This window comes from Argiope bruennichi, chromosome 2, assembly GCF_947563725.1.
Source record: "Argiope bruennichi chromosome 2, qqArgBrue1.1, whole genome shotgun sequence".
Classification (NCBI taxonomy): Eukaryota; Metazoa; Arthropoda; class Arachnida; order Araneae; family Araneidae; genus Argiope; species Argiope bruennichi.
In genome coordinates this window covers 131,197,738-131,215,644 of record NC_079152.1, presented here as the reverse complement: position 1 = coordinate 131,215,644, position 17,907 = coordinate 131,197,738, and the positions used below count along the sequence as shown (strand labels likewise).

General features: G+C 34.5%; 1 protein-coding gene across 1 annotated transcript in view; it reads right to left on the bottom strand.

Moving 5' to 3' along the window:
* Positions 1–17,907, bottom strand: part of LOC129962336 (microtubule-associated protein futsch-like) — an 87,838-nt gene that overhangs the window by 12,117 nt on the left and 57,814 nt on the right. Inside the window, exon 2 of the mRNA XM_056076082.1 lies at positions 16,273–16,368. Coding sequence (XP_055932057.1) covers positions 16,273–16,368 — 96 coding nt within the window. The remainder of the gene's footprint in view (positions 1–16,272; positions 16,369–17,907) is intronic.

Genomic DNA, 17,907 nt, shown 5'->3' with positions numbered 1-17,907 from the left:
TATATTCGAACAGTCGGACTGACGGATTTTCTCTGATCAGATTGTACTAAAAATTTGATAGAAATTTGGAAATTTGGTGCAAGGACCGTATATCGAATTTGAACCGTTTAGGTCAAAGCGTTTTTGAGTTATCTTTGTTACAAACAGACAGACGGACATTTTCTATAAATGTATTTTTCGAACTCATTCAGGTCTAAAACACGGAGATTCATCAAAATCTCGAGTTCGAATTTTTTGACGATTACTATACTTTCTCTATACTACGCATATGAGAAAGTAAAAAGCTTTTGATTGACCTACGCGTGTTTTTATACGTTGAAAGAGGAGGAAACCCTTTATAAACACGTACGTTGAAAATGGAACAAGATAACTTTTTCATCAGGACATTGGGTTTAAAGTCAAGTTAGAAGTGCGAAACCTTGGCTAAATGCAAAATCGAACTGTCTCCAAAATCTTTTAGGCTTTATACCGCTGTGATATCATAAGTCAAGTGCTTTTCCTTTTGCTAAAGTGGCTACAAGAAAGTTTTGAAACAATAACAGAGGATATTCGTTAAAAATGGGAATTCAGTGTCATTCCTTTTATTCTTACTTCTTTGTTACAGAGATTATAAAAGGAATTTTGTTTCTATAATATACAAATAATACATTTATACTCATTTCTGACCTGATGTATGTAATTTAATGCTCTTGACAAATTGTCTACATACGAGAACGCAGGAAGACCATCGGTGAATCAACAATTGCCAGGATAAGTCTAAAAATTGCTCTTATTTGGAAATCCCGTCCCAAAAGATGGTTTCTTCTTATCAAAGCCCATTTCTACAACATTGGAATTACAACTGATCGAAAGAAATATGATTATATAGCCAGTTCGATAGAAACAGCCACATTGTCACAAATCAATGATATCCTCATGAAACACAATAATAGAGAAAATATTCAGCCATTAAAAATAGGATTATTGAAATTTTTGGCAGAAAAATAAAACACTTATAAAATCCTGTCTGAATTGGAATCAAGCGATTAAAAAAAAATCCCACCTTTCTGTGAAATGAGCAACTTGATTGATGACTTGGAAGCTGAAATTTGGAAGCAACGATTTCCGTTCAATATGAGGAGTATTTTGCTCATAAACAGCGATGATTTCACTAAATTATCGGCATTGGCTGATTAAATATGGGAATTAAATTCCAATTCACCTCCAGGAACTCGAATTATTTCACCATCGTGTGATAACAATATCGTCGACGATCTACATAAACAGACTAAGCTAACTAACTTGGTGCTGCAGGTAGCTGAAATGAATGGACATTGAGATTCCAGTCCTCGAGGAAGAAAGAAACAGATCGAATTCAAGAAGTAGTTCCAAAAATAACGGTGATGAAAATAACATTATTTTCACCAACACTTTGGCGAGGAAGCTGGTAAGTTCACACCACCTATCAAATATCAGGCTTCGAAACAGACAAACTGAATCCCCTACTTTTGATGATGACCGAAGTTCAAAGGTCGTCCAAATAATCGTGACAACGTATCAGACATCCAGCCCTCATCATTTTACCGCGGTTTACAATTACGAGATCCGTCCCAAAATTGCCGTAGTTTTGTTTTATAACGGGACGTTAATATAACTAGACTATAAAATGAACACTGTATTGTGCGGTCCAGATTCTGTGTTCTGCTATCTCAGTGACATTTTCATTGCTTCTCTAGATTCATAAACACATGAAAAAACATCTTGAGCGTTAAAAATAGTTTTTTTTTTTTTTTTTTTTTTTTTGCAAAATATTGAAATTGTTTTAAAATTTTTTGTCTATTTTTTGGAAATTACACTGATTTTTATATTTTCATTTACGTACGTTTCAATACTATTTTATATATATATATATATGTGGGTGCTCTTTCATCAAATTCTAATCTTTGGTTCAATTTTTTTTTACGGAGAACCTCTTAAATAAAAATCTAATGCATATTTTTTGTCCAAGTTCAATATAATTATTTCTCAATATGCTCTTCAATTTCTGAAATAAAGAATGAATAATCTATTCATTTAGAAATATTTTATATTTGTTTTAATTCTTCATAATGTTTAAAAAAATTGAAAATTTCATGTTATTGATCAGTTGAATCCCATTATTTAAAAAAATGGCTAGAAATGCAGTTTATTCTTTAGTTTAGGATCTGTATAATATATTTCTTGAGCTATCTGCAAAATTTTAAACAAATCATTTCAAAACCTTTAAACTAGAAGATTTTTGCTTTATACCTTTCTATCGTTATCCATCCATTTATAATTAAAAAAAAACACTAAACCCCTTCTCTCAATCCGTATCATCAGCGCAGATGATAGAGATCTAACTACCTACGATAAAGCATTTTAGCTACATTTTAATAGGGTGATCATTTACCATCTTCACTGATCACAGATCCATCACCTTTGCCTTTCAGCAGAATTTAGATTGAGTCTATCCAAGGCATGTCAGACAATTGGACATCATTGCTAAATTTACTACAGACGTATAATACATTTCTAAAGAAGAAAACATTGTAGTAAGCACACTGTCGAGAATTGCAACCATCGTACTCAGGCTTTAATTGATTATACAGTTATCGTAGATTGCCAGGTGGTCTCAAGATTCTTAATCAGGTTTCAGTTTTAAAATAGTACAAATTCCTATTACGAACAGCAGTAAGAAAATTTACTGTGATAACGCCACTGATTTTAACTAGCCATTCATTCCTACGTAATTTCACCAAAGATTGCTTTTCTCTATACATAACGAATGCCATCTTGATATTCATGCAATAATGTAGCTGGGAGAAAAAAAAAAAATTCATTCCTTATATTTTGGTCCAAAGAATATTTTCATCCTTTTCAGAGATCGCGAGATTTTCTTCCATTTGGAGAGTTAAAGAAAAAGGATTTTGTTGAATATCTGTGCAGTTTAGGAGAAGTATAAAAATGTTTTCTGGGAATTTCACGGTATCATGTATATGAAATTATATCGAAACGATTTAATTGAAATTAAGGATAGCCAAGATCCTGTTCGAACTAGCTGGTCGCCAAAGGCGTCTATTATATTTCAATTCCTATTGTCTGAGTATCCAATTAAAAAAGTTTTTTTAGTTCTGTATTTATATAAAAATAATAATTTATGTTGTAATAAATTAAAAAGATTACAAAGCCTCAAGTGAATAGTTCTGACAGTGGGAAATCTTAATGAAAAGGGGGGTTTTCTTAATATTTATTACTTCATACATAGCCCACAATTTTGAAAATTTTTCTTAAAGGTTTCCACAAATATTCTAGAAATTTAGATTGTGTTGGAAATCTCCATTATAAGAAAACTAATGAAAGTGTTCAAATTAAAAGGTACAAAACGTCGTAACAACGTAACCATTAACATATTTGCCTATGCCGCTATGGGAGAACGTAGCGAAACATCTAGGGATGCGATTGGAGTCTCCGGCGTAGATCGAAGCATGCGCGAGCGCCCGCATGTGCAGGAGAGAGATGAGGCTCTTATAAAGAGCGCAGTCCAATTTACGTGACAGTGCTTGTGAAGACAGGATGGCGTCCACATTGCAAAATTCGACGATTGAAGAGCAGCGTGGCGTTATCCAATTTCAGAGCGGAAGGTGTAACACCGGCCGCTATTCATCGCCGGATGATCACCGTATACAGGGACGATTGTGTGTCATACAAGTCGGTGCGAAAGTGAAGTGCCCGTTTTCGTGCAGGCCGTGAGAGTTTGGTTGATGATCCGAGACCAGCCAGGCAAACACAGTCATCACGGCCTAACTCCTCGACAACGTGGACGACCTAGTGAGAAGTGATCGGCGTGTCACTTTGCGAATATTGGCGATGAAGGTGGACAGTTGTTGGAACAGTGTGGACAGTTGTTCACGACAGTTGCGTTATCCAGGGGTGTTTGTGCTCCGGGGAAACCCCGGAATTCCGGGGATTTTGAACTTCGATCCCCGGAATTTCTGGGGATCGTCGTTCAAAAGGAAGTAGGAATAATAATGAATTATTTATTTTGATCTGGGTAATTTTGTTTGCTTTTAAAGCAGAAAACTCAAGGTCAGTGTGTGTGGTGAAAACTTTTCCTTTCTTTCTCCAAAGGAAGTGATAATGCGTGAAAAGGGGGAAAAAACTTCTTTTTTCTTCTTTCCTTATTGCGAGTTATGACTCATTCCCCCGGTTCTCGGACATTCTCTTCTGGATTCTTTTCGGCAAGTAGGCGCGGCAGAAAAAAAAGGGGGAGACTTCGTTCGACCAGATGTGCGATAACGTGACTCTGGGTTCAAAGGTCTTATCTCTACTGGCGTGGTGCCAATAAGTAGAGAAGGGGGATTTTTCGCCGTATTAGCTATTTGTCATTGATCGCTTCGGAACTTTTTTTTCTTCGCTGTGTAAAATTTTCGTTTCATTTATTGATGCACGTGTAAATTTTTCGTTTCGCTTATTGAAATATTTTTTTATTTATGTACGCAAGAGAATTTCATTTAGAAATTTCAGCATATGAAACAGAAATTACCCCTTAAAAATTCATATCTAATTAGTTTTACAGCATTAGATCCAGAGCTAAGAGGTAAAACCAGTACAATATTAGCTTTGGAAAAATTATCATCTTTATGTCCCATATTTTTAGTGATAATGAAAAGTCAAAAGTAGAAGCTGAAATAAGGTTATACCAGAGTGATATTGATATCACCAAAGAAATGCTCTACACATCTGATGAAAGTGGAAATCAAGTCAAGTGTACAATTGATAAATATTGGTCTAAAGTTTTTTATTTAAAAGATGATTTCACAAATGATTATAAGTATCCTACATTGGCTAAATTGGTCAAAGCCTGCCTTAGCTGCTTCCATGGCCCATTAGTGGAAAGTGCATTCAACTTAATGGATACACTTGTCACTGACTATAGAACCTCTCTTAAGATTGATTCCCTAGATGCAGTGCAGACTATTAAATATGATTTAATGGCTTCTAAAGAAACCTCATGTGAAAAATATGGCTCAAAAAATCCAATGACTGATCCAATTCACAAAGATCTCTTACTGAATATGAACAGAAGTTGGAAAACATATCAAGAGGACTTAAAAACATGTATTTCAGATGAGTCACCTATAAAAGTCTCTGAAAAACCTTCTACATTAGCAGAAAAGCAAACTGCTTCTACCTCTGCATGTGCAGTTCTCGAGGAAATTTCTTCAACTGTAAATGAGGAAAATAAAAGTCAACCTTCCTGCAATTGTGAAGTTCACCACAAAAGAAAGACAAGCCCACAAACATCAGAAAAAAAAAAGCAGCAGAAATTAGATAATTTTTTTTAAAAGAATTAATTCAGGTAATTTAAAAGATTTGCATAAAATGTAGTAGTTTATATGTTTGAAAATTTATGGTTATTAATTTTGCAAAAAAAGTAATTCATTGAACTTTTATAATTAGGTCATTCAATACTTCATAATTGTAATTTTTCATTTCTCCCCCCCCCCTTCTCGAAACTCCAAAATGCCGGTAATAAGTCCGTAAAAGTTTCCGGGGATTTTTTGGGGTCCCACAAACACCCCTGGTTATCGGAAGGTGCGCGCGCAGTGGGTTCCGAAGATGCTGACCTACCAGCACAAGGAACTGCGTATGGTGTTAGCACTTCAACATCTGTTTCGGTATCATGAAGACTCCGCTTTCCTGGAGTGGATCGTCACAGGTGATGAGAGCTGGTGCCATCACTATGAGCCAGAGACAAAGCAGGAGGGACAGCATGCAGTAGAAGCATAGGTCCTCACCTCCCCCTAACAAGTTCAAAGTCGTCAGCAGGCAAGGTGTTACTCACCGTCTTTTTCGACGTCTAAGGTCCGCTTCTTGTTGAATTGCTCGAGCACAGAAGAACCATTAACTTCAATGTGTACTGTGAGACACTCCAAAGACTACGCAGGTCCATGAAGAACAAAAGACCGGTACTTCTCATGGAGGGTGGGGTTCTGTTCCATGATAACGCACGTCCACACGTCTCCAGGGTCACACACGCGGAACTGACCAAGTTTAAGTGAGAGCAGCTCGACCATCCACCCTACAGCCCGAATATGTCTCCCTGTGATTTTCATGTGTTTGGTACCAAGAAAAAACACCTGAAAGGGAAGCGCTTGAACTCGGACGGCGAACTGAAGGACGCTGTGAAGGACTGGGTCTCGTCTCGGTCACAGGAATTCTGGGAACAAGGAACCCTTAGGCACGTTAATCAATGCGATCGTTGTGCTCAGGCCTATGGTGTATAGTATCTTCATTTATACCCACAGTGTCGTTTCGTACCTTTTCATTTGAACAGCTCTTGTATTACTTTTTGCTTATGAAATGTCCACCTGTCCAGGATTGACCTCTGGGGTAAAGAGCACAAGCTTACTTTTGGTCTTGACAAAATGGTTCTCATGCCAATTACATACGGCAACAGGTTAAATTCAGACGACCCACCGTCTATCTCCTTCCAAAATTCCACCATTAAAGTGGCATCTTCTTTCAAATATCTGGGGGTCATATGGGACTGCAAGCTTACGTTCACTGAACACTTTAGGCACGTCCGTCGGAAAAGTGATCTGCTCATGTACAAACTTAATACAGTTGCTAACAGATTCTTTTCCAGACATCACCATCTGCATAGACGCATTTACACAGGCGCCTTCGAGCCTTATGTCTGTGGCGATCCTGCTTCCATCAAAATGACTGTATTCGAAAAACTATTTTCCTAACTGCGCACCGGAAGTACGAAGCAGTTATCTACGATCAAGCGCGCTAGCTGTGCGAATAAAAAAGATCAATTTCCGGTCTTTCAAAAAAATCTGTTGTCTGTCGATGTGTTAGCGTTAAAAATTAAAAGATATAAATTTTTTTATATAAAAAAAAACATCTTTTAATTTTTAACGCTAACACATCGACAGACAACAGATTTTTTTGTTTTTATATAAAATGTTTTTTTTTATATAAAAAAATTTATATCTTTTAATTTTTAACGCTAACACATCGACAGACAACAGATTTTTTTGAAAGACCGGAAATTGATCTTTTTTATTCGCACAGCTAGCGCGCTTGATCGTAGATAACTGCTTCGTACTTCCGGTGCGCAGTTAGGAAAATAGTTTTTCGAATACAGTCATTTTGATGGAAGCAGGATCGCCACAGTACTCCCCCCTCTAGTAGTGCAGCAGGCACTGAAGTTAGAGGTAACGAGTGTTGAAGCGAACTCGTCGGCCAGATCTGGTCACATAAGGTACTGGAGTAGAATTTGTAGGTGACACAGGACTCGATGGAGACAGTTCAGGTACTGGTTTTGATGAAGTCGGAACTGCAACTGGTGGTGATATTGCTGGTGCAGAGGACTGGTGAGAGTTCTCGAAGAACGCAGGCTTTAAGCGATCAATGTTGATCGTGGACTGTTTGCCGTTCTTTTCAATTGTGAACATTTTATCAGTTCGTTTGAGTACGAGGTATGGTCCATCGTATGGCGCTTGTAAAGGTTTTTTAACAGCATCGTGGCGCACGAACACATGTGAGCAAGTGTCCAGAGCTGGATGAACGAATACTTTCTTGGTGTCATGAGGTGCAGTAGCAACAGGTTTAAGTTGATCCATCAAGGTCCGTAAATTTATTAGGAACTCATGAGGTTCGACGTTAATTGAAGGGGATTCAAAAAATTCTGATGGTAGTTTAAGGGTTGAGCCATAAACTAGTTCGGCCGATGTGCACTGTAGATCTTCTTTTAATGCGGTTCGGAGTCCGAGCAAAACCAAAGGAATTGATTCGGTCCATTTCGTAGATGCATGACATCGGAGGCTTTGTTTAAGAGATCGATGGAATCGCTCGACTATTCCATTGCTTTTTGGGTGGTATGGGGTCGTTCGGATCTTTTGGACACCCAAGAGTTTGCTGAGCAAAGAAAACAAGTTGCTTTGGAATTGTCGTCCTTGATCTGTCGTGATTATTGAAGGCAAACCGAAGCGTGAGATCCAATGAGTTATGAATGCACGCGCAACAGTTTCAGCAGAAATATCAGGAATGGGAATTGCCTCAGGCCATCGTGTGAAACGATCTATGCAGGTAAGTAGGTATCCGCAATTGTTTGAAGGTGGAAGAGGTCCTACGAGATCTAGATGAACATGATCGAATCTGGCTGCAGGTAATTGAAAAGATTTAAGAGGACTATTGGTGTGTCTAGCTATTTTAGATTTTTGGCAATCTAGACATGAACGGGTGAAATTTGAAATGTCCTTTTGCATGGACGGCCAAAAGAATCTCTCTGAAATCAAATGTTTAGTGGCACGGATACCTGGGTGGGAAATATTGTGCAAAGATAGAAAAACTTTCTTTCGAAAAATTTCTGGGACGTAAGGTCTAATTTTGTTTTGCTTGACATCACAGTAAAGTTTAGATGAATTGGGGTCGGTTGAGAGAGGTTTTAAACAAAGTGACAGTTCATTCTTTGCCAAAATAGTCTGAAGTTCTTCATCAGATGCTTGTGCTTCCGCCATGGCAGAAAAGTCTATTTTTGGTAACTGTATTTCATTAATACGAGATAAGGTATCAGCTACAACGTTTTTTGAGCCCGATACGTGCCTGATGTCGGTGCTGAATTGTGCAATGAAATCAAGGTATCTTAATTGTCTTGGAGAAGAAGGGTCAGATTTTTTGGTGAAAGCAAAAGTAAGAGGTCGATGATCTGTAAATATTATGAAATTTTGACCTTCCAACAAGTGTCGAAAATGTTTGATAGTTGCATATATCGCCAAAAGTTCCCTATCATACGTACTGTATTTACGTTCTGAGGGCGTAAGTTTTCGGGAATAAAATGCTAGAGGTTGTTGACCATTAGACGTAGTTGTATGGAGGACAGATCCGATGGCTGAGTCTGAAGCATCAACCATGATAGATAATTGCTGGTTAGGTGAATGGAAGTTCAAAGTAGCTGCATTTGCAATATCAGATTTGCATTTTTCGAAAGCTTCTGTAGTGAGGTCAGTCCAAGGAACAAGTCGCTTATCATTCTTTTTAGAGTTTTTTAAAAGTTCGTGTAGGCTAGCTTGAGTCTGAGCGGCATGAGGCAAAAATCGACGGTAAAAATTGAGCATGGCCAAGAAACGCTTTAGCTCAGATATATTTTGAGGTTTGGGAAAATCAGAAATGGCTTGAACTTTTTCCGGTAAAGGTTTCACGCCTTCAGATGTAATTAGACAACCTAGAAACTTTACCGATTGCTTCCCAAGGACGCATTTTGAAGGGTTTAGTTTCAATCCGTGCTGAGATAATCGTTCAAATACTGTTTTTAAATGTTGTTTGTGCTGTTCTACATTATTTGATGCAATCAGTATGTCATCAAAATAAGGAATGCAGAAATCTAAATTTGACAAAACTTGATGTATATAACGTTGAAAGGTTTGTCCCGCGTTTCTTAAACCAAAGGGCATATAAACATATTCAAAAAGACCAAATGGGGTTGTGATTGCTGTTTTTGGAATGTCCGCTGGGTTAATAGGAATTTGATGATAAGCTCGGATCAAATCCAGGGTGGAGAAAATGGTTTTATTGAAAAACATTTGAGTGCAATCTTGAATATGAGGAACTGGGTATCTATCAGGAACGGTAATTGAATTTAAACGACGGTAGTCGCCACACGGTCTCCATTCTCCATTAGACTTTTTCACCATGTGTAGAGGACTTGCCCATGGGCTACTAGAAGGACGGATAATACCTTGAGACATTAAAAATTCAAATTCCTGACGTGCAATTTTTAGCAACTCGGGAGATAAGCGACGAGGTCTCGAAAATACTGGTTGACCAGTTGTTTCAATAAAGTGATGTATTTTAGTTGATACTTTGCTTTTTGTTGGTTGAGATGGATTAGAGAGGTCTTGGAATTGCGATAAAATGTCATAGAATTCTGAATCACCAAGTAAAATGGATATACCAGAAGTTAATGAATCTGTGTTTGTATATTTGCCTTGAGTGGTTAATTTAGTTATGCCATCAATCAAACAACCACTTTTAACATCAACCAAAAGATTATAGTGTTTTAAAAAATCAACACCTATAATTGGTTGGTTCACATTTGCAATTATGAAAGACCAAGTAAAATTTCGCCGTAAATTTAAGTCTAGCGTAAGGCGTTTTTTACCAAAAGTAGCTATTTTTGTGCCATTAGCAGCTAAGAGGAGTAATTCATTAGAGGAATCAGCTTTAGGAGCATAATTGTTTGGTAAAACAGATACGTCTGCGCCTGTATCCACTAAATTTCCATTTACTAACTTTATCGGCCAGCATAATTCTATTAATTTTGCGATCGTGGCCAAGGCCAGTGGACGACCGCCGATTTAGTTTCCCGAATTCTTGAAAGAGCAAGGCAAACTACATTTTTTTGCTTTTGTGCCAAAATTTGTATGATAAAAGCAAATGCCATCAGCAGGTTCTTTATATTTTTTTAAGCGATCACGAGAGCAACTACGACTGTTTTTAAAAGGTCGATTTCTATTTCTGCTTTGAGAGCGTGATTGGCGCATTGTTGTAGTAAGCTCGCCAACTAAAGTCGTCAAATGGGCGACTTGTTTTTCAAGTTGGGCTATTTGATTATTCGAAGATTGAGGAGTAACGGAATTAATGTTTGAATGGCCAGCCAAATCATTTATTTTATCTGCAACTGATGCTAAACCAGCAATTATCTACTATCTAAAACATCCCACATGTCCTTTTTGGGTATGGGGCTTGGGGTCACCGTCTAAAATTTAAGCAAATAGCTCGTTCTTTTGAAATAATACAGAGAAGGCCCCTTATTAAAATTCTCAAAGCCTTTCGAACTACAAGCACGCACGCGTTACAAGTTCTAGCAGGCATTTTGCCTCTTCACCTTAGAGCAAAAGAACTTTTCGCGAACTTCCTCATTAAGGTGCAAAAAACTCAAGTAAAATTTGACGACACATTCCTAGATCCTGAACTTTACGAACCAACTTACAACCCATATTACCAACATCCTTGCGAATGGTTTACTTTCCCATTCCTGAAAAATCAACCATCTGGTGATGGTATTGAAATTTTTACTGACGGTTCTAAAATTGGCGACCGGGTGGGATCTGCCATTGCTTGCTTTTACTTCGGTAAACTAGTTTTTGTTGACTCCCATCGCCTTGACGACCACTCAACGGTTTTCCAAGCAGAGGCCTATGCCTTCTTCATGGCCCTTAATTACATAGATCTAACTAATCCTTGGAGCAAAGTCTCTATCTACTCAGATTCACTCTCGCTACTTTCAGCTCTTGCTTCGCCTAAACGCAAAAGCTGGACGCTGAAACAAATAGCAGACAGAATAAAAGCAGTCAACTCCCATCAACGACTGTCCCTCCATTGGGTCAAAGCACACATTGGAGTGCAAGGTAACAAAGAGGCTGACAAACAAGCAAAACTTGGTACCGAAAAAGATTCCATCGACACACATGTCCCCAGGTCTCATGGCACCTTGAAGGCTGACATTCGGCGCTGCATTCTTGCAGAATGGCAAAACGAGTGGGCAAGAAGCTCAAAAGGTCCACAGACGCGCAAATATTTTCCTAATGTATCTACTAAAATGAAATCCTTCCATCCTTTCCTGATACAATTCCTCTCGGGTCATGGGAGATTTCCCTCTTACTTCAATAAATTTGGAATCACCAACGATCCACTCTGTGACTGTGGCAAAGTTGGTACACCAGACCACTACATATATGAGTGCGCGCATACTCATCTACTAAGACAAAAATTCATTAATGTTCATGATAAATATCAGCTTCTTAAAGATCCTCACAACATTCATATCATCCACCAAATCATTGCGTGGATAAACGACCACATACCTAGGCTTTAACAAGCCGCCGCTGTTAAACGGGGCCGCTGTTCTGCCAAACGGGTGGGTTGGGTGTGTCCCTTGGTGAAGACCTCTGTGATAGCTTCTTGTAGATAATTGCTCGGGTTCCACCACTCACACCAACGATGTGCTTCGCGCACGGTGTTGGGGTGGTAACTCCGTACATAAATGTCCAGGATTGACCATCTGTCTATTCTTTCAGAAACATGTGAACACGGTAACTCAAAAACGCAATGATTTAATATATGAAATTTGGTATTCAATTTTTTGACTACAATTGTAGCTTTGTGTCAAAATTTTGTTTTATTTTGTTAGGAAAAATGCGTCTAAAATATAAATTCGATTTTTTGATACTTTTAATCACATGCCAGAGATTAATCGCCAAAATATTCGCCAAGGATCACACGATAAATTCAGTAAATATGCTAAAATAACGCTAAAAGTAAATATTGTGCGTCAGCAAGACGTCCTCTGCCTTATGCTCAAAGGTTTTTTTTGTGTGTGTGTGTGGGGGGGGATAATTTATTAGAGAGTATGCGAGAATGTTTTGGAGAGACAACTCCCGTTGGATATATTTGTTTTTCATACTGCTTTTCTAAAATTGAAGACGAAAACTAATTAACCAGAAATCCCTTTGAAGAAGATGACATAAAAAAAAAGTCAAAGTATCATCAAATAAAGAACAACTGGATTCTAAATTAATATTCAGTAACTGTATCCAGCATTTGCCGAAATTGCTCTGATACATTTGATACGGTTCTCTAACATTGTGTACATATTTTCTCAACTGTGTTTTTTTTAAAACAATGTTAAAAATCTCACTGAGTTTTTATTTTTTATATTAAGTCTTGGTTCCGTATTTTTGAGTGTTTTGACTCTGCGATTGCTAAGTAATAGCAATAAATTTTTTTTGGCTTTATAAACAAGAAGCCGGCTTTGGCAACCCATTGAATCGCCGGAGATAATGCTTATATTTAATTTCAATTGAATAGTTTGAATAAAACTTGTCCATGATTCCGTCAGATTATTAGACATTAAAGCCGCATTATTTTAATATTCTTACACATGTTTTATTCGCTATATAAATATTTTAATTGAGATCATTTCCTTGATATCACAACCCTATTATGTCCGCTTCAACTTTACTTTTATTCATCTAGTAAATGACATAGATTTTAAACAGAATTCTTCTTTCGCTTTCAGCATTGGAAGAAAATCAAGCGACCAGATATATGATAAATAATAAAACGATTTCTGTTCCATTTACAACAATTAAAATATTGCTATGAAATATAATTTTAAAATATAGTTAAAAGTTTATGAAATCTAGACTAAAAATTTTAGAGTATCTAAATTGGCATCATACATTTTTGGGTTAAAAATGGCATAAAAATAATTTTAGGAATATTTTTCAGAAGTTATCAGAATAAACATCAAAATCTAGTTTAAATTTTAATTAATTAAAATTTAAAAAAAAGAAAAAAAAATCGTTTCCAAGTCTTTATTCTCACCTTCCAAGGAATACATATGCTAGTTTGATAGTTCTAAGTTAAACTGTCAAAAGACTTTGTAGAGACGCATATTTTGTAGACATACATACATGCATTCATCTTTATAATAGGTAGATATACATTATAATAAGCTTTGCCAATAACCGGTACAACTAGTATATGTCTACTAAAATAAAGATGAAAGTGTTTGTGCGTTAGCTGCCAAAGTTGATGTTTTATATAGACTTTGGTGGGTGCAAATGTGCACCTCGAAGCCATTTTTCAAAAATTTAAATTAATTAAAATTTTAGTAATTTTATGTAATAATTTCCTAAAATATTATTGAAATATATAAAATGAACTTAACACCATTTTAAAATTGAAAAAAATTATCTTTCTTAAGATCAATTTAATAATTGTGCAAATTTTTCCTCAATTTTGGAAGTTTTTTTTTTTTTTTTTTTTTTTTTTTGCCTGAATCTCAAAGCGTTTTCATTGTTTCACCAACTATCTGATGTTGGGATTTTTTTTCCCATGGTTGAAAGCTTCAAAAGTAGGATTATTTTTAATGATTGTTGTGTAGTATAGAGACGCATAACAAATGAAGTTACAATGTCGCGAAATTTAGCTGATAGAGACATATTTAACATATATTTACATATTTAATAACGCCATGATGTTATGGAACTGATCTTCTTTAGAAAGGTTCAAGTAATACATTTAATAACAAAGCACATGTAATAAATAATGTGCAATTAAAATGACATCTCTAATATTTAATAACTTGACGGAATCATTGATGTTTTCTTTAATCCACACGATTTAAAGAAAATTAATTATAACTAATATTCTCAGCGAACCAAAGGCGAATAGTTTTAAATACAAAGAAGGTCTAATCTATTGCGATTAAAACTGAGTGAGTTATGAAAATTTGATTATTATCTTATAAAAAAGAGCGATTTGAGATCTCGCCATCGATGATCTCAAAGATTTGCCAATCAGCTCCCAGAGTTTCCCCAGAATCGACAAGCCTAAATTCATGTAAATGTTCACTGTTCTAAAATTGTAATAATCAAAGTAGGTGAAGTGCCAAGAATATTTCATAGAATATGATTCATTAGGAGCAAAAAACTATAAAATTGAAACTTCATAATTTTTTGAAACATATTTATTGATAAAATTAAATGAAATATTATTAGTTAAATCCCAATGAAAGTAAAACTAAAAGTAGAATTTTTTGATGAATTGGAGAAGTTTTTATTGAATAATTTTTTGACATATTGCTTCAACTATAAAAATTATTCTTTAGTGCACATAAGACTTCAGTGCTGAACTCATATTTTTTTGGAAAAAGAAAAGCATTCTAGATTTTAACAAGAAAAAAAAATGTATTAATTACTAATGTATTAAATGTATTAAAGTTTAATCACTTCCATCTTAATTTAAAGTTCAGATTTTGCGGAATTTGACAGAAAATAAGAGAAATGCATATTACAATGAACAAGATGTCTTAAGGCCCTACAGTAGTATGACTATCAAAATTTGAAGCTTAAAAATATTTTGTTGTAGAAGCTATTAAGAGACCAAATTATATAAAATTTTTGAATGAAAATTTTAGCGAGCATTAATCCTGGTGAACCAACTGGTTAGTACTAAAACTAAAGATGAATGCACGTGTGTTTATTGGCCATTTGACTTAGAACTACCAAATTTGACACATATATAATTTGGAGGATAAAAATGAGCCTCTCGGAATGATTTTTTTTGAAATTTTAATTAATTAGAAATTAAGTGGAATGTTGGTATTTACCCACAATAACTTCAGAAAATATAATTGCAGAAATATTACTTTTGCATTATTTTCATTTTTAGAAATGCATTTTATATTTGTTCGCATTTTTTAAAATCTTGTATATGAATAAGATATCGAAGTTCGGGACGAAAATGTTTTCATGCCTTTTATTAATGAAAATTTAACTATTTAATTAAGTACTACAAAATATTTACCAAACTATTTTTTCTTTCATATTTGTCAGTAAAATTTGAAGATATTCAATTGAACAGATTTAAGTAATCTTTTAACAATTACCACCATATACAAATAGTGATACCTTTGGAAAATTTAATGCTTATCATGACGATAAAGTTGAAATTAAGTATTTGAATTCGTGGGGAAGAGGGAGAGGGGATTATTACTGGAGGAAAAAAAAACTTCCCTGATTTCTTTCTAATTATCACGAATAGTAGTGTAAAGACATAAGAACTGAAGATTTATTAGCTGATTTGACCGTCAAGGTATATATTTTAATATACATACATGTATCTATAGTCACAACATACATACATGCATGTATATATATATATATATATATATATATATATATATATATATATATATATATATATATATATATATATATATTTCCCTAAGCAATTTTTTAAGCTCTCACATTTTAATCAAGCCTTATATACTTATTATTTAAGAAAAAAGAAAGAATATTACAAAATTTTTTCGACGAGTAAAAATTATTTAAATATTCAATTAATATGAAATTAACAATAAATTCTTTTTTTTTACTATAACTTCGGAGCAAATTTTCCTATTTTATATTATCTTAAAAAATAATATATTACTTTTTCAATTTTATCAGTTTCATTTCTGTGCAAAATTTCCTTTAAATTTTATTAATTTTTCAAAATATAATTGCCTAACGGTTTTGAGAGATAGTTTAATCTAATATTGTCAATTTAATTAAAAAAAATTTTGGATGATAAAATAAAATTTTATACAAAAGTAGATTTTATATGAAAAGTATTAGACAGGGAAGTATTTTAATCTCAGACAACAAGAATATATTAGTTAGTAGTTTTAGTTCAAACAGTGATTCAACTTACCACTTTCAGTTTCTTTTGAAGATTCTAGATTAGAGCATACAGTGTCTAGGCCCATTAAATTGCATTTTGTGTTTTCCACATCCCATGATAAGAGACCTGGAATAAAAAAGAAGCATCCTTGAATATTACATATTAAGTGAAACGCAAATAATAAAACAATACAACACAAACCAATATATCTTTTTTTAATCACGAAATAAATAATAAATATTGCCAAAAGAAATCTACAAAATTATGAAAAGGATCTCAATTCTACAAGCAATTTTTATCCCCTCACTCGGAGCGGGGGAACCGCTGATTAAAACATTTTACAAAGCTTCTCTTGAATTAACTAAATAGAAAAAGTGGAATGGGATCAAGAAATAAGAGAATATTTTAGAATGAAGTTAATAGGGCTAAATTAAGATAAAACTTTGGGAATTAATTTGGATTTAAATTAAAGTTTAAAATATCATTACACACACACACACATGTATACGAAAGCCTCATGTACAGAAATCCTCATGTAAGAAAGCCTAATGTACAGAATGTTACAGAAATAATTTTTATTGTTATTAAATGGCAGCAGTCAAATATAAAGAAATATCGTTCAAAAATTTCAGATTGTATCATCGAACGTTTCCACAGCTGTACTTAATTCAACGATTCTCTTAGCTAATGGAGATGTTAATATTTTTAGAAATGCTCGGTAGAGAACTCATCGAAATCTCCATTTAGTGTGAGAAAAGAAGATCTAAAAGAAATCAAGATGGTAGAAATAAGCGTCAACAAGATGGTTTAATCGTGATCAGATTTAACATGTTGATTGTCACTTGATTCATCTGTAATTGGCACCTTCTATCTAATTAGATGATCCTTTCTGTATTTCATTTAAGAGATACAAAGATGGGGGCATCTAATTAGATAGATAATCCGGATACTAGGCATGACTCATATCAGGGAAAATGTATCTATCTCCAGATTAGTAATTGCTATGATTTGTCAATGGAAATTAATGTTTATGTCTTCCATAACTATTATTTCACAAAAATGATCTTTGCATTCTCTTAAAATTAAAAAAAAAACTTTTTAATGATATAAGTTTTATTTCCGGTACAATTTTTTTCCTTCGTTTACAATAATTTTTTAAGAAAGAAATTCAATCTGATACACAATCTGTAACAATGTTTTTAATGTTATGATGAAGTTGAAACTCGTCCATCAAAACTTTCAATTAAGATAAAAAAAATTAAGATATAAAAGTAAAAGATAAAATATTGTCTCTGTATACACTTTTTAATTTGTGCGGGCAATAATTTGTAGTATGGGCAATGACTCAAAATGAAACTATTGAAAAGAAGGTAGTTTTGATTTGTTTGCAACAGAAACGCATGATTACTTCTTCGATTTTGTTATTGTACCATTTCTTAGATCAGTGCGTCAGCTCTATGTGCAAAATATGACTAAATCGTGGGTGACGCATTCTTTTTTGTCTAGTTTGAAAGTTTATCAAGTGTTCTTTTTAATACATTCATTTCATTTTTTAGCGTCATTTTAAACAGAACATTCAATCCGAACAGAAGAAAGTATTTATCATCAAAATACATTCACTTGAAATTATAAGTAACAAAAAAAAAAAAAAAAAAACATAAAGCA